This window comes from Protopterus annectens, chromosome 13.part0, assembly GCF_019279795.1.
Source record: "Protopterus annectens isolate FY-2018-M chromosome 13.part0, PAN1.0, whole genome shotgun sequence".
Taxonomy (NCBI): domain Eukaryota; kingdom Metazoa; phylum Chordata; order Ceratodontiformes; family Protopteridae; genus Protopterus; species Protopterus annectens.
The window spans coordinates 597,450,031-597,469,261 of record NC_056747.1 but is presented as its reverse complement, the minus strand read 5'-3'; the positions used below and the strand labels follow the sequence as shown (position 1 = coordinate 597,469,261).

The 19,231-nt window shown below is 36.4% G+C and overlaps 1 protein-coding gene across 8 annotated transcripts in view; it reads right to left on the bottom strand.

Moving 5' to 3' along the window:
- Positions 1 to 19,231, bottom strand: part of RAP1GAP2 (RAP1 GTPase activating protein 2) — a 2,340,619-nt gene that overhangs the window by 247,866 nt on the left and 2,073,522 nt on the right. For all 8 annotated transcript variants that reach the window (XM_044054262.1, XM_044054256.1, XM_044054258.1 and 5 more), the window contains one exon: positions 6,373 to 6,459. In XM_044054262.1, the coding sequence (XP_043910197.1) occupies positions 6,373 to 6,459 (87 nt within the window). The remainder of the gene's footprint in view (positions 1 to 6,372; positions 6,460 to 19,231) is intronic.

Here is a 19,231-nt window from a genome sequence, read left to right as displayed (position 1 = left end):
TTAAATTTCTTTTTTAAGGGCGTTCATTCTTCTTTATGAAAAGAAACACCCTTTGACCTTTGCATGTGCCAATGGACACACCACCTACTGTTGCTTCTTCTGTTCCACGTCTGCACACAAGGCATTTAAACATTCCAAACAACATTCATTCCTGCTACCTTGAGATGACAAAATGAATCTCTCACTGCCACCTCCTTGGGATTAAGGTGTGTGTGTGTGTGTAATGCCCTAGTTAGGGATGGTAGGTTAGTTAATTAGCTTAGGCTGAAACCCTGTACTTTAGTTACAGGAGACAAGAACCTGAATCCTCTACACCAACTACCAGAACACTCAAGGTATATTTTCAAGGGATTGAGTTTCAATGTATTTTCAAGGAATTGCAAGCTTCAGTGCATTTTTAAGGAATTGTGAGCCCACTTAATAGTGGGGTAATTAAAGTCACCCATAAATATGGTATTGGGTTGGATGGTTCGTGTTTCTAATAAGTTTAAATACATGGTATGGGTTTCCTGGGTCATAGAGGGGGACTTACAGCTTGCAAGTAAGTGGTATTGGATTTTACCTATGGTGATTTGAACATGGGGCAGCTTAAGTGCATTGTCCTGTTTGACTAACCTTGAAGTATATTTATTTTTGATGTAAATAGAGATACCTCCACCTTTAGTCCCTGCCTGTGAAGTAGCTGGTCTAAATGTGTGGAAGGCATTATAACCTTGCACTGCTGGTGTGCTCTCCGCGGCTTTAAACCATGTCTCAGAGACCACACAGACATCAGCATTCTCTAGGGGTAAAGAGAACTTCCAGGGAGTAGAGTTTTTTGTTTAGGTTCCTAGTACTAAGCAGTAATACCTTTAGATTTTCTTGCTTTTGATTTGCTATGTCAGAAGTATTTTCAATTTGGCATTGCCTAAAAAAGGCACTATGGGGGAAGACAATGTTTTAGCTAATATTCAAAAGCCTAGAGGGGAGAGGTGCAGACCATCCCTGGGAAAGCAACATGGTCTGTTGACCATCTCCTTCCACGCTGACAAATATTGCACCTCCTTAGAATGACACCAGAAACTAAGCCAATTATTAAAGTCAATCATCTTTTGTTCATATTGTGGCATCATCCTTGGAGAAGGTAAAATGCTGCTCAATGCTAGGCTCATACCAGCCTGAGACACACATTCCGAGAGCTCTATGATGTCTCCCTTCATATAGTCTAGGGAGGTACGTCTCAGGTCATTTACACCCACATGGACTATGACTGAGTCATATTGGTATTTGTGATCCAATGGCCTGATTGCATGTGTAGTGTGGCAGATCCTAGCCCCTGATAAGCAACTGACCATAACTTTCTCCTTACTCAGCAAATTATAAGATAAGGTTGAGTGGGAGATTAAATGTACTAGGGCTTAGAGAAGTGTCATTTTTAAAACCTCCTTATTAGGAAAATATGGACAAAAATTAATCTTTCTAACAATTTAAAATCAATAAGAATATCCATCAACTTAGCCCTTGTGGAAGGTACAAATGTGAAACCTTTTGAAAAAAATAACCACAAAATATGTTTAAATTGTCATATTACTATAATTATACCACCTTAAAGTAATAACCCTGATTTAAAATAATCAAGTCTGATGATTCAAGTGACTTTTCTGGTTGTGGTGGACATCATTGTGCTGATAATGGGCCACCCAGGTGTTATATACTGGATAATCTTGTCCTGATTTTTGCCAGTATTAATTCTGGATCATTTTGGACCTCCTCAAAGGGGCCTGTTGTTCTAAAGGGTCAGACTGGTTAAAGCTCCTTGAATCCATATCATTGATAATTTGCAATTACTGCTTTACATCAAGGGTTGGCTCCCTAGGATCCAACTCCCAGGACTGCAACCTAGAGAAGTCTAGATAAGCCTTACTTTTATTGTAATCACTAATGCCGTATTTTAGTTTTTGAGAGTTTTTTTTTATTTTTTAACTCACTGACAAGTGAATCTTCTCCACCAGATTTTTATTATATGTAGTCTGAATTTTTTCAAATAACAAATCACTAGTAATGGATGCATGTAAAATGTTCCTTCATCCCCATATTGTCTTTCAATAACACTTCCATAGATTCACATCTATGCCAGTCAGAAATATTGAACAGTTTACCTTGTCCCAAAACAGCATCACCATGTTGCTTGTTTACTTGGCAGGGAAGATTCAGGAAGTGGCCACTGAGGCTAGCCTGTTTCAAGTCACAGACCATATGATTTTTGAGGTTAGGAAAGTGAGGATGGTAGTTTACAATGTGGATAACTATGTACACATCTGGAAGAAGCAAAGGGATTAAGTAGGGGAAATTAACTGGGTGACATTTCATTTATAGGAAAGCATTTTGAAATGTTAGCAGTCCATGAGGTAAGTTGTAAGGTTGTCTTGCAACAGTGGCAGCAGACTCTGTATAGGATGAAATAATTTCTGGGGTTAATAAACATTTCTTGCTGTCTTGTAGGAATAAGTTTTTAATTAAAAGAGTTATGTTGTTAGTTGGGAGTAATTATGCTTTAATCTATCCTTGTCCATAGTGTCTAGACACAGAATTAGTTTGTAATCTCTTTCCTGGTTATTTTGTGTTCACAACCAGTCATAAGGAAGGAAGTTTTACACAGGGATGATAAAAGGGGGTTGGAGGATATTTAACCTATGGGCACATCTTACATCTTTGATTGTGTTTCATGTGCTTAAACTGATGAAGACAGTTGGTTCCTAGATAGGTACCTCATTGAAGGAGAAATGGAGAAGGGCAGGAATAAAAATGTTTCAATATGATAAACTTATTTATGAATATAACTGGAAGTTGAACTGAAGAAAGAGAGATAGAAAAACTAAATTTTATTTAGTACCTGGTTGGAAAAGTTTAGAAAGTTAATTTAGGCATGTTAATGTAAGGCAGAAATAAGACATCAAATACATATAGTATATGTGGGAGTTTAACTGGCTATTAGTGCACAAAATAAAAATGAAGACTGTGGTGCAATATAAACCTTTGGAATAAAGAATGTGTCTTTAAAAGGTACCTTTAAGATAATGCATTATAGCACATTTTCAAATATAGGTGGTTAGAGACTTCTGGAGTAGGGATTCCAAACAGTTTGCATGGACATACTTGAGTAAGACAAACAGGAATAAGATTTCTTTGAACAATACTGAATATAGTGGACTTATCTAAATAAGATTTCCTTGGAAAATATAGCATTTAGCTTGCATGTTCACCATGGTTATGTGAATGTTAAGGATTTAGGATAGTGTTATATGGGGAAACAGAGAAAAGGAGGTGTGCATATGTTCCTTATAATAAAGATTGGGATATACTGAGACTGTTCCAGCTTATAAAATGTGTTTATTTAATATAGGAATTAGAGTAGGTCTATATTACCTGATCATAAAACCTACACATCGAACGCCTTTTAGCCGACCACTAAACATCGCACTTCCATGTCTGCAAACAGCCACTTCAGCCATTTTTTTTCCTAGGGAAAAAAAATACTTGGCCAACCAGAAACGACACACAATTTCAAAGCTTTCAAAGTGGGGGGGGCTTCACCCCCACACCCCCCTAACTAAATATACCAACTCCAAGATCACACTACAGTGGGGAAAAGGGCAAATTCACAACAATGGCCAAGCAATTTTTTCCCCTAGGAAAAAAATCGACGAAGTGGCCGTTCACAGAAATTGGAGTTCGATGTTTAGTGGTCGTCGAAAAGGCATTGGATGTGTAAGTTTTTCAATCAGGTAATATAGACCCATTAGAGTTTGTAGTTTACTCTAATATCAAGGTTGAATGATGTAGATTAGTTTAGGATCAATTTATTTTTATTTCTGCTCTATGCTGTATTCTGTTATGAGATATTTTCCATTTGCAAGATTATGATTACAGCACAAGCAAGTTATTTTATACTTGTCTTCAATGGTTAAATTTAATATCAAATTTAAATATTATTTTTATTATTATTTTAAAGATTTGTTTAATAAACACACTCCAACCCTTTTCAGATTCTTTGGGATTTTTAATATCTACCATTACCTCAGGCAGATGGGATCTTGGTTTAAAGCCTCATCAGACATATGGCATCTCAAGGGTGAAACAACCCCCCCCTTGCTGCACTGCAGCAATAAAAACTGGAACATAATTCCATGTACCCAACGTGGGAGAAGAAAACACAGCCTTCTGATCTCCCTGGCATATAAGGCAACTGTGAAGTCTGCTGAGGTACTGACATTATCCTCAGGGTATGAAAAAGTTGCAAACTTTTTTTATACCCGCGAAACAGAATTTAAGCCAAATGAATATTGAATTATTTATTAATAGAAAAATGCAGTCAGTTTTAAAGCAACATGAAGAATGGACAGGGTAAACCTGTTTTTATATGAAGCATGTAACAAATGTCATTAGAGGTGTAGGAACACAAAACTGCTAGAAGTACAGGTGGATGGCAACTAACATTAGTGAGTAAAATTACAGCTGTTCCCTGGAAAAAAGATATTTGTAAAACAGGAATACTCACACACACTATTTTTAGTGTGATAATATTATGTTGATCGTCTGTGCTGTATAATGTAATGCATACAATGCCATGATTATACTCTGAAATTAGAGAAAAGACAGGTTTGTTGTATACCTTGTTATCTAGTTTTGTTAAGCACCCTTCAAGCCTATCTAAGCACTAGCCTTGCACTTCAGCATTAGCAGTGCTTAACACCAACTGGAGAGCAGCAGAAAGCCATTATACACTTTATACAGACTTTTTAAAGCCCAAATGACATGTTTACCAACTCACAACACACATTTTTCAGGGCTACTCTCTGTGGCAGCATTAAGTGTTTTACAGTTTTTCAAATTTAAAACACTTAACAGTACTATACTTTCTTCTGTAACATTTGAGCAGTTGAAGCTCTCTGCACTACAAAGAATTATAATGAGGTCTCTCCAGTCATAACCCAAGTTATGTTTTCTTGACATGGATGTCAAGATCTACCTCTCCGGCTTCATTCTCAAGATAAATTTCTTGACATCCATGTCTTGAACCCATAACATTGTGGTTAAGATCTATGTGATAGTAATATCATCTGTTTGTCATAAGAAGACAATAATACAAAACTAGAAGCATGATTCTCCTGTTTAGTTAGGTGCCTTCATGCTGTTCATAAACAGAGATGAAAGAGTATACCACTTAAGTAAGTATTACTGTTAAAAGACACACACGCATACTCACATGCAGCATTTAAACAAGATATTTTACCTTTTCTTAATATTTCATACAACTACTAGCTCAGATTTATGTATGTAACAAATTACACAGTATTCTGGTTGTCAAATTAATTTTAAGTAAGTGATTTCTGCAGACTACTTTGACTTAAAGTCTAGACCAGAAAATCCTGAAAAAGCAGAAATAACACACGATTATGATAAATTACAACCAACTTCAATAGTTGGCTTACAAAATGTTGACAGCTGTCATCTTTATAAGCTATAACTGAAGACACAACCATGCAACCTATGTGCTGCCTAACATAATTCAGTTCTACCATAACACTTTGTTATTAATAATATTTTAATTTAAGTCTGAGCACTGTGTTTAGGAATAGAAGTTACTTGTTTCACATTATCTAGGTGAAAGGCATTCTCCTTTGAATGTCAGCTGAACTTCTGGTTATGGCATCCTCCTAACCAAAGGCTTCTGTACAGTAAAGTGGAGATGTTGTGTGGAAACCAATATAGCCAGCTTTACGAAATGTGTGCAGTGTCAGCAGAGAGAGAGAGAGAGAGAGAAAGCGTTTGTGTGTGCTCGCGCGCGCCTGTGGGTATGAGTATTTCTTCTCTTGTGACAGCTGCACTAATAATTTCTTTATAAAGTAACTAAAGCCAAAGCAGAAACCACATAGTGATGTATTAAGGCGAATGGTGTTCTACTTGTAAAATGGGTTTAAATTAAGAAGGTATTTGCATTATCATACTATTCCAATGGCTTTAATCACAGAGTACATTTATACATTCTAAGAATTTATCTTGAGTTTTGTGACATGTTCGACACTTTCTTATTTGTGATAATTGTCTAATACATAATGAGGCGCAAATCCAAACTATTCTTTGTTTAGATGCATGATGCCATTTAGAATTATTATTTACACTGCATTTAAAAATGTACTAATCTGTTTTCATGGACTTTCATATCTTATAATCCACCGTGAGAAACAGAATATCATAAGAAATGTTATTTTCATTATCTTTACATACATTATTTGGGAATGTAATGTTATTATGAGCACTAACATTTTAGAAACCCTGCATAGTACATCAAACAGGCAGGATGGCAGAAAATAAAGCTCCAAGTCTGTTTACCTCTAGCTTTGCAAACTTCTCTGATTTGCAGCATGCATTTTCAGCATTGATAAGCTTGGTAAGCAAAAAGTCTCTGAATTCTTCACCCTAAGGAAAGAAGAAAAACAGTGAAAAGCACTCAGCAAATGTCACTATTGTAACACTTTCAAGTGTTCCTTTATTAATCACTAATGAATCATTGTTGTGCACTACAAATGTCATGTTTTTCATGATCGGATACAAGGTACTATGAGGTGTATATAGCCGGCAAACATCTGTGAAATATCTGCCCGTGTACAACATAACTTACGTTGTCCTGAAGAATAGAAAATGACTGAGCGCCATTGCACATTTAAGGCTGGAATAACATGCTAAGATTCTGTGAACGGTATGTAGCTACCTCACTCGGTTCATTCTCAAAATGCCACCTGTTGATCTAGTAAGCACATAATGATAGAAACGATGTTCTACACTGGGAATCAAGGTCTTGACTCGTGTGTCATGGAGCATAAGAATAAACAAACGAGTGACAGCAGCACCCCAATAAGAGATGCTGATCCCCATCACTGATCATCTACAGTCCATATTACTGCTGTTATGATGATCTGCTCATATTTATTTTGATGTTTGACATCATCACCCCCTTTTAGCATGAAATTATACTTCAGACACTGTCCTGGCTGATTATCATTTTACTTACAGTTGAGTGGACAGTCTATCCATTATGTATACAGACTTCTTAATACAGAGTATATTACTCAGTACAGTTGATACTTTAAATTTCGCTCTAAGGAACTCAGTGTACATCCAAATCTGAAACTGACTTTGCTCAGAACGCTTGAGATGGTCAGACTATGTCATGTCCACTGTCTTATTTTCATTATGATTTACTTAGACATTGGGAATTTCTGTCACACTCATCACTGACTGTAGACGCTTCTTCCGTAGTACATAACAGTATTACTAGACTGCAACTCTGAATTTTGATTCGCTGTTTTCTCAATTCTTCATCCTATAGTGTCCATAAGTAACTGTCTGTATGTCATAACTGTACAAAGATCATTAACACACAAAAAAGGAAAAGGCAGCCTTTACTTCTAGAAGCGCAGTCATTAATCTACTCTGGCTTCAACTATAAATGGTAGAATGATGTGTAACCTAAGATAAAATATACAGCACTAAACCAAAGCTGCACAGTTTAAAGATGACAAGGTCTCAGATTTAGCTGGCATTGTTCTGTACCGCTCAATAAACCACAAGTTCATGGTCAAGCACACCTTAGCTGGAGAAGTTAGACCAAATTGGGTTACATAAACAAATCTGAATGCACTTAAGTGCAATGATTTTCTTAATGACAAAAATTAAAATGAATTGCACCAAAGCCTATTTATACATTTTAAAACTGAGGCCTCGGTTTTTGTATTATGTCTAACTTCATCCACATTAGCCACATAAAGGGAATTGTCTCATTTATTATATCATGATTTAATGTCTTCTGATCATGTACCATTTCATAAGTCATAAATCTTTCCAAATGTAAATATGCAAAACAGCAACCCTAATGCTTTAACCCTTTCAATGTGCATAATTAATAACATCAGTAACCAATAGCAATTCTGCTGTATGACTTGGTAAAATAAACTTTTCCTGCAAAATACTCATCACTGAAAATATTCTGAAAAACAAATTCTCAAATAACTTGCTTTAATTACAAGACAAACTCTTTAGCTCAGTTACATGTATAGCTCACTTGCAGTTAAAAAAAGCCGAACTCACATTCAGAATTAAAGCTGAAATTTTAAGTTAATAAAAACTTTCTTAAAAAAAAAAAAAAAAAAAAAAAAAAGAATTAACGCTGAAATGCAGACACACAGCATTATAGTCCTACTTCTGCATGTGACAAACAGTAGAATGCAATATGCATCTGACATGTCATGTGCTATACCTCTGTGGCCCTGCACTACTTAAGAGGACAGGTGTACAGGTGCTGGTGGTAGTAGCCTGCATGCAGGAAAAGTTGAAATTACATGAAGAGAGATAAATGTTTTTATTGTATGATTACCACGACCAAACACTTCAAGGAATCCAAACACTATCCCAACGCCTGTAACCACAAAATAATTCCAAGAAGAAAAAAACTGTGACAGGATCCAATCTTTGAATAAAACCACTTGTTTATTAACTAGTAAAAACAACAGGTTGTTGAGTGCTTTCACCTACAAAACGTAGGTTTCATCAGAACAACCATTAATCAAACAAGTGGTTTTATTCAAAGATTGGATCCTGTCACAGTTTTTTTCTTCTTGGAATTATTTTGTGGTTACAGTCGTTGGGATTTTATTGTATGATGTTAATAACATTCTGCCATAAAAGGTTATCTGCAGTAGGATGGGCAAGACTGTGTGTGAAAACAAGCAACCATCAACGGGATTAAACATTTCTGTCACTTGATCACACTTAAATGATCATAAAGGGAATGTGTGTATGAAACAAAATGAATATTTTATAACAAACAGAATGCCTTTTGATTATAGTCAAACATCAGAGAAGACTTCTGTATGGAATGAGGAGCCTGTTAAAGCAACTGGTTAGTACACTCATATTTGTATGTGTATTTCAAACTTAGATGAATTGCTAAGGAAACTAATTATTTCACTGGCTTGCACTCAAAACAATGGAAATACCACCATCCAGAATGGTAATTCAGTGGCAGGGAAGTAGATGTCTGAATCGTCCAGACATTGCATTTGTTTGTGTGTGTGTGTGTGTGTGTGTGAAACAGGGATTCAGAGCAGAGATATATGCACTGAAAGTGGCTAGTCTTATTGGGAAGGGCAGTCAGAATTTGGAAGCAAATGAAGACTTTTATCACTTGATCAAACATGCTTGATCATTGATCTAGACTGACAAAGGTATGTGTGGGTGTGTGTGTGCATGTATGTGTGTCCATGAGTAGGTATAAAACAAACTAAATATGTTAGTACAAGCAGAATTTAATTCAGCTGATCATAGTCAAATGTTTGATGCATTCAAAGAAAGTGATTAGTCTCAAGAAGTGTGTGTGTTAGCAAAAGAGGCCTACCCCCATTTCATCATAGTTAAAAGATGATCAGTCTGGAGATTTAGGGACTGTGTGTGCAACTGAATGAGTATGTATGTGAAACACTTGTTACTAGTGGCAGAATTTTGACTGTTATCACAGTCAAACAATGGATGTGTCTTCAGTCAGAATCAGAATTTTTTTAGTTGGGTAAGGGGGTTGAGTAGAAGGAGATTATCTATGAAAGCTAAAATGCCTAACACAGATTTTGCTTGTAGACAATTCTGTTGCTTTTTTCCAAAAGTGATATACCCTAGCACAAATGATTTACTTCAGTTGGGGGGAAGGGGTAGTCCAGTCTTCAAAAAGAAAGGAAATTGCTCTTTTGTGGTACTTCATGAAAGAAATAAAAACATAATTAGTACTTTATTGTTCTTCATTATTTTATCATTAGCAGTTTCAAAGTATATATTTTCAGTTTTCTTTCTCACAGCAAGCAGTTATTCACTACATTTAATGCACAACAGAAGTACACAGACTCTTCTTTCTTTCAGGGACAATTCTAGAAGATGTAAAAAGCATAAATCTTTCTCACTAAACATGATATTTTCTGTTACAGAAAATATGGTAACAAAAAATAACTGCAGAGACAATGATTAAATGATGCAAGAAAATTCACTTATGAGCTGTGTGCAAGTTTTGAAGGATGCAACAGCATTCTTAGGTTCATTGTATACTTAAGTGTACACACATAATTCTTTAAAAACGTTACTTAGAAATACCAAAGAATACTTGAAATGCTACAGCCTATGTGTAGGTATTAAAATTAGGTATTCACAGGCATTTCAATGTGACAGCTTCCAATATTGTATTATTGTTGTTATTATTATTATTATTATTATTATTATTATTATTATTATTATTTCAGTTTGTTGAAGCTAAGACTTTATTTGGTCTATATAATTGCTGAGCTTATGCCTTTTTGACATGGTAGGGAATACAATACACATCCAAAATATATCTTCATTGCAATGGTGCTGTACCAGAAGCAATATATTTTTCATGGTAAAAGTGACATATATGTTACTTTAAGTATACAGCACTTCAAAATATAGACATAAATAAAGTGACACTCATTACAGAATGAAGAAGGAATGCATGTCTCTTCATAGCTGAAAATCACAAACTAAGTGCAGTTCATAGATGAGCATGTTCAACTACTTCCTAAAAAGTTTGCTAGAAATTTTAAAATTGCTTCAGAAATACAGACTTGAATTGGTATCAACCAATAATAATATGGCTGCATAATCATTAATCTGCTCAGTTTTGGTAATGGACAGTAAAAAAAAAAGTATAATGTTCTGTCTACCAAAATATCAGAATCATATCTGTATTACGTTATCATATCAAAAATATTCATTTTTCAAATGTTGATAATTTCTACCATTTCAAATGTTGTATCAGACTAAAAGTATGTATTTTTCAAAAGGCGATATCTTCTATAACTTTAAAAGCTATAGCAAAAACAGTTTAGCAAGTACTCACTTACCCTTAAGAGTTGAAATGCTATAATTTCTTTGTATTTTATTCTATTAGCTCATACAAAATATAACAAATAGTGGAGTTTTAGACTGTTGTGTCAACAGATTTTTATAACAACAACTGAACACTTTGCATGTATATGGCCATTTTGTATGTATGGTGAATTAAGACTTGAAAGGCCTTTGAAATCTGATAAGCTACAGCATTTCTAAAACACTTTGCTTAGAATAAAAATATAGATATCAGTTTTGCTCACAGAAGTAAATGCCATTATCAAACACTTGTTCCACTGAAATTGAAGCTAGAAGCAAAATTTAAGAATGTTTATACAACTCCCCTTTTGTAATTCCCCTGGGAAAATGTGGGAATGCTCCTGCTCCCATCTATTTCACCACATCCTAGCCAACTCTCTTCTCTAATTCTCATAACTCAAACCCCTCTCTGCTACTTGTACACACTCTACCTACCTCTCTTCTCTAATTCTCATAACTCAGACCCCTCTCTGCTACTTGTACACACCCTACCTACCTCTCTTCTCTAATTCTCATAACTGAGACCCCTCTCTGCTACTTGTACATACCCTACCTCTCTTTTCTAATTCTCATAACTCAGACCCCTCTCTGCTACTTGTACACACCCTACCTACCTCTCTTCTCTAATTCTCATAACTCAGACCCCTCTCTGCTACTTGTACACACCCTACCTACCACTCTTGTCTAATTCTCATAACTCAGACCCCTTTCTGCTACTTGTACACACCCTACCTACCTCTCTTGTCTAATTCTGATTACTCAGACCCCTCTCTGATACTTGTACACACCCTACCTACCTCTCTTGTCTAATTCTCATTACTCAGACCCCCCTCTGCTACTTGTACACACCCTACCTACCTCTCATGTCTAATTCTCATAACTCAGACCCCTCTCTGCTACTTGTACACACCCTACCTACTTACCTTGTCTAATTCTCATATCTCAAACCCCTCTCTGCTACTTGCACACACCCTACCTACCTCTCTTCTCTAATTCTCATACCTCAAACCCTCTCTGCTACCTGTACACACCCTACCTACCTCTCTTCTCTAATTCTCATAACTCAGACCCCTCTCTGCTACTTGTACACACCCCACCTACCTATCTTCTCTAATTCTCATAACTCAGACCACTCTCTGCTACTTGTACACACCCTACCTACCTCTCTTCTCTAATTCTCATAACTCAGACCCCTCTCTGCTACTTGTACACACCCAACCTACCTCTCTTTTCTAATTCTCATAACTCAGACCCCTCTCTGCTACTTGTACACACCCTACCTACCTCTCTTCTCTAATTCCCATAACTCAGACCCCTCTCTGCTACTTGTACACACCCTACCTACCTCTCTTGTCTAATTCTCAAAACTCAGACCCCTCTCTGCTACTTGTACACACCCTACCTACCTCTCTTGTCTAATTCTCAAAACTCAGACCCCTCTCTGCTACTTGTACACACCCTACCTACCTCTGTTGTCTAATTCTCATAACTCAGACCCTCTCTGCTACTTGTACACACCTTACCTACCTCACTTGTCTAATTCTCATATCTCAGACCCCTCTCTGCTACTTGCACACACCCTACCTACCTCTCTTCTCTAATTCTCATAACTCAGACCCCTCTCTGCTACTTGTTCACACCCTACCTACCTCTCTTCTCCAATTCTCATAACTCGGACCCCTCTCTGTTACTTGTACACACCCTACCTACCTCTCTTCTCTAATTCTCATAACTCAGACCCCTTTCTGCTACCTGTACACACCCTACCTACCTCTCTTGTCTAATTCTCATTACTCAGACCCCTCTCTGTTACTTGTACACACCCTACCTACCTCTCTTCTCTAATTCTCATATCTCAAACCCCTCTCTGCTACTTGTACACACCCTACCTACCTCTCTTGTCTAATTCTCATTACTCAGACCCCTCTCTGTTACTTGTACACACCCTACCTCTCTTCTCTAATTCTCATAACTCAGACCCCTCTCTGCTACCTGTACATACCCTACCTACCTCTCTTGTCTAATTCTCATAACTCAGACCCCTCTCTGCTACTTGTACACACCCTACCTACCTCTCTTCTCTAATTTTCATAACTCAGACCCTCTCTGCTACTTGTACACACCCTACCTACCTCTCTTCTCTAATTCTCATAACTCAGACCCCTCTCTGCTACTTGTACACACCCTACCTACCTCTCTTCTCTAATTCTCATAACTCGGACCCATCTCTGCTACTTGTACACACCCTACCTACCTCTCTTCTTTAATTCTCAAAACTCAGACCCCTCTCTGCTACTTGTACACACTCTACCTACCTCTCTTGTCTAATTCTCATAACTTAAACCCCTCTCTGCTACTTGTACACACCCTACCTACCTCTCTTCTCTAATTCTCATAACTCAGACCCCTCTCTGCTACTTGTACACACCCTACCTACCTTTCTTGTCTAATTCTCATAACTCAGACCCCTCTCTGCTACTTGTACACACCCTACCTACCTCTCTTGTCTAATTCTCATAACTCAGACCCCTCTCTGCTACTTGTACACGCCCTACCTACCTCTCTTGTCTAATTCTCATAACTCAGACCCCTCTCTGCTACTTGTACACACCCTACCTACCTCTCTTGTCTATTTCTCATAACTCAGACCCTTCTCTGCTACTTGTACACACCCTACCTACCTCTCTTGTCTAATTCTCATAACTCAGACCCCTCTCTGCTACTTGTACACACCCTACCTACCTTGCTTGTCTGATTCTCATAACTCAGACCCCTCTCTGCTACTTGTACACACCCTGCCTACTTCTCTTGTCTAATTCTCATAACTCAGCCCCCTCTCTGCTACTTGTACACACCCTGCCTACTTCTCTTGTCTAATTCTCATAACTCAGACCCCTCTCTGCTACTTGTACACACCCTACCTACCTCTCTTGTCTAATTCTCATAACTCAGACCCCTCTCTGATACTTGTACACACCCTACCTACCTACCTCTCTTGTCTAATTCTCATAACTCAGACCCCTCTCTGCTACTTGTATACACCCTACCTACCTCTCTTGTCTAATTCTCATAACTCAGACCCCTCTCTGCTACTTGTACACACCCTACCTACCTCTCTTCTCTAATTCTCAAAACTCAGACCCCTCTCTGCTACTTGTACACACCCTACCTACCTCTCTTGTCTAATTCTCATAACTCAGACCCCTCTCTGCTACTTGTACACACCCTACCTACCTCTCTTGTCTAATTCTCATAACTCAGACCCCTCTCTGCTACTTGTACACACCCTACCTACCTCTCTTGTCTAATTCTCATAACTTGGATCCTCACTGTCTAGTTTTCTACACAATCTCCTCCTACACCGTTGCTCCTCACTTCCTTCTAATTATACCTGCACCCACACTTCTCCTATTTGTCCTGTACTACCCTCCTTCTTTAGTTCTTATTTCTTTTATAAATCTACTTGAGAAATCACTATTGTAGAGGATGTAAATATATATATATATATATATATATATATATATATATATATATATATATATATATACATATACATACTACGCTTTCCATGTAGAAGCATTTTTATATATGTTGTTAGGATGTATTTTACTACTATGTATACTACAAATTTTTTTGTTATACTTTGTAACATTTTGTTGGTTTGTTGTCATTACTTTATTCATTTGTTTAACCTTGTTGGAGCTTTTCTCCTCAGGACTCCATTGACAACTATCGTGGAAAACGAACTGTAAACAAAATAAAATAAATAAAATGTGAAGTTGAGATACAAAAAAAGTCCTTCATAGAAAGGGAAATAACCTCATACATTTCAGTTTGAGGACGTGAAGTCAACACAAATGGTTAGTAGTAAAGGGATTTAATCATAATATACAACTCTGTATTACATTTCCAATTATGGCTCACCCTAGCTGTATTGCTCTTAGTTCTCAAGGCAGAAATACGTATCCTCCTGTTTCTTGAAATCACACTTTGATGAGATATGGCTAGTTTTAAAGAGCCTAAGACTGGATGTCAGCAGAAGTATGTACAAGTAATAAAGGCCAGCCAAAATTAATAGCATTGCATACAAACCAAGGAATGCTTCCATGTTCACAACAGTCACTCCATCCACAATGCAAATGGTTATTATACAACACTGAAGTCTAAAGCAGCATACTTCTTTAAATATTACATAATGCATGCATAGGGCATGCCTGTGTTGAACTGCGGTGTACTGAGTTTATGGGAGTCCTCCTGCACTAAATGTATTTTGGTTGTATACTGTGTTGCTTTACCTGAGTTTGGACTTTCTGAGCTAACTGGACTTGTTTGTTTTTGTTATATGTCCCTGGTTCATCTACGTTGAAACTATAAAGTAGATGAGTGACTTGAAGTTGAGTGTTGCAGATTTTAGGCCCATGCGTGAATTGGCTGCTGTTTGCTCTTAGTTTTGTAGTGCCAAGCTGTAGTATACTAAACTTGCTGGAGTTCTGCTGAGATAACTGGATTTGTTTGTATATTTCCCTTGTTTTACCTGGGTTTTATTCTAAGAATTTCAAAAGGGTTTTGTTCCATGTTGACCAATCTCTGAAGTCATCAAATTTAGTTATGCTTCTGCAACTGTCTTAATCAGTGTATGCATAAGTCAAAATCTATTGGGCATATGTTTGGTAGGATACATAAGGATAAAGTCATGTAGTAGAACTCTTAAACAAACTTTATAAAAGGAGAAAAAAATTATATGGTTTTAAAAAAAAAAAGTTTCCACCATCAGAGAGAAGGAGGAATGTAATCAGGTCTGCTGGGATATTAAACTTATCATTACAAAAAGTAACACTGAATATAAAATTAATGTAGCTAACTCTTTGAAGGATAATCCCACGGCTTTATTTCAATTATATCGGTAGTATAGAAGTAGTACTAATCCTGTACCAAACTCAAAGTGAACACTATTACCTATTCTACTTCTGAAGCAAATATCCTGCCAGATAACTTTAGATCACACTTTAATGTCCTCTTCCTTGAGTCTTTTATCACTGCTCCTGCCATTAAAACTAACACATCCAAAAGTCGGACAATATGCCAGGGGACCTTATTGTTAGGATAAAGTCCATCATTGCTGAACCTCTCCTTAAGCTTTTGATCTTGGCCAGGATATGCACTTGAACAACAAGGAACAGTGGCTGTGGTGTTGTGAGTGGCCCTGGATATTTCCACCCCTTTAGTCCCACTATTATCATCTATATAATCACAGAGCACTCCACCAGATCTTAGCCAAACTGATTAATAGTGAAAATGGCAACATACAAATACTCAATCTCACACTCATACTAGTTAGTATGGTTTTGTGATAGCAGGTTTTGCTGGCTTAATTTAGTTAATTTCGTTGAGAGTGTAAATGATGTTATTGATCAGGGTTATTCTACCTATACCATTTATCTCAACACTGTTAAAGCATTCCATATGACTCCTCATGCAAGTATTGTTGATAAACTTACCAGCTTAAATATTAATTCCTGTGTTACTCAATGCATTTCTAATTGGACCTTTGATTATACAAAGATTGTGAAAGTTGGCATTACCATCTCTTCTAATAGATTACTCACTAATGGACACCCAAAGCACACTGTATTTACTTCTGTGGTATGAATAAAAGTGTCCAAGTTTTTTGGCAAACAGAATTTGTAGATCACCACAAAGTGGGCACCATTACTGATTCCTCTACTGACATTTACATTCTAGATAGAGACAGCAACTGGTGTTCTGACAATGGATTTAAGCATAATGCAAAAAATGTGTTGTCCCTGACTAACACATAAATGAAACCCCTCTTGAAGTTGATTTGGTTGTTAGAGGTCTGGGCACTTTCATCAATAATAATCTTTTGATCATATAGTACTTATTACAGTAAGGAAATAATTTTCCATTGCTCAGTTGAATATCAAAGGTGTATCCTCATCTTTAACAGGCTAGTCACTGAATGTAACACTCAGATTAGTATGTCTCTTACAAAATGTTTCCCAGGATAAAAGACCTCAACAAATATCTTTCTCCTTTATTTTTCTGCAACAAGAAAGCAAGCTTATGAGTCTATATGATTTTGGGTTTGTCCTATTCTTCCTTCCCTTAAAGATGGGTTTAACAAATACATCTTCAGTCTTGAGTCATTTCTCCATCCTTAAGTGACCTAGTGAATAACAGACATAATGGCATTGTAAATGCATGCAGACATGTCTCAGGCCATTATTGTTACTTCTGAAATCTGCATGTGCTTTGTTTGGCTCCAGTTTGCATATTTTCCAATATAATTTAATTTCAGAATTTGATGTTATCTGGATGTCACTACCACAATTTATCACCACCTTTGTGAAGCCCACCTGTTTTACATGAGATTTTGTAAATATATATATCACTTACTCTTACTGAATACATTTTAGAATCTACACATGGTTTATTGATTTGTATGTTTTTACTTCTACCATACCTTATATATCTATAAACAGGTTTCCAATTATATCCAGGATATTTCTGTACATTTTCATTTTTTTCTGTTTGTCTCACACTCTGTTTAATTTGTCTGTTGATTGAATACATTTTAGAATCTACACATGGTTTATTGATTTGTATGTTTTTACTTCTACCATACCTTATATATCTATAAACAGGTTTCCAATTATATCCAGTATCTTTCTGTACATTTTCATTTTTTTCTGTTTGTCTCACACTCTGTTTAATTTGTCTGTTGAGTTTGTTTGTTTCAGTTTTCAAAGTTATAGTAAAAATTATTTTCCATTCTTTATTTTATTTAACATTTGTTAACCGGGAAAGTCTCACTTGGAACAAAGCCAATTTTCAGCAAAGGGCTGGGAAGAAATGCTTCAGATGCATGTCTTTGTAATGTGGGATGAAACTGGAGCACCCTGAGGGAAACCCACATGAATGCAGGGAGGACATGCAGACTCCACACAGAAGGTACCCCAGCTGAGAATCAAACCAGAGAACCTCTTGCTGTGAGGTGACAACGCTACCACTACACCACTGTGCCATACATATTTTATCTGTCATCTTAATTGTCTTGTTCTTATAGGAACATATCCCCTTGACATTGTATTTCTATATGCTGTCAATAAACCTTTTTTATTTTTTTGCATTCAAACAATTTGTTTTTCAAAATGTGCCATATTTTTTCTGCAGTCTTTCAAATGAATGCATCACTCCAAATCATTTTACACAGTGACTACTTTACTTCCATTACAGTCTGTTATTAACCTTGATGATCACTGCATAACAAAGGTGGTAAAACGACATGAAGTAACAATCACCTCCTTAGGAACACAAATAATATCCAGTATATTCCATTCCCCTGGCAAGTTTGCTAACAATTTGCAATTATCTCATGAATATAGGTTGTGAATTATTTCCTTACGAATGTTGTAGAATCAAAATTATTGTAGTCTGTTTTTGTAAATTTAAGTCCCCAACTACAAATTTTCCTCCTGTGTTTCATGCAAGAAATGTATAAATTCCTCTAGGTCATCAGCATTTGACTTTGGAAGTCTATATACTTCAAAAATTGCATTATGCTCCAGGGTCTTTATTGTAATGGTTGCACAATCTATGGTATTGGTGTTATCATCAAACATGTAATAAACACAGGTCCCAAAACAATCTTTAATCCATATCATAACACCATTACCTGATTTTATGTTAAAACATCTGTTAAAGTAAAAACATTTATAACTTGACATAACTGGTTTCCAGTCATTGTTCTTTAACCATGTTTCACAAAAAATAACACCAGTCTTATGTGAACATAGCAAATATTCCAATAAAAAGTTTTATTATTTATGTTCCTAGCATTAACTCGTAGCACAGATAAATCAGATTTTGATGCAAAGTACTATTTTTCTGACCTGGCAAAAGTGTTGTCTTGTGTTAGCCAAATATTGCAACATATCTGCTTCAAAAAATTTCTTCCCGTGTCTGAAGAAGCCATCCTGTCTAAATACATGTTTGCCCAAAATTAGGCTTAGATGTTCTACATGTCTCCAATTTTTAAAATGTAGGCTTTTACCCAAAAAGACTTTTCATTCACACTGACTTGTCTTTACTTTCTACATGTGATTTGTCAAAAGTATACTCTAACTCTTGTACAAGCAATGTTATCTAAGTAAGCTGTAAGGTTCCTACTAATAGTCAGTGAATCTTTGAAGATGAAATCATTTTAACCAGCAGGAATAAAAACAGCTCCATACTTACTTACGTT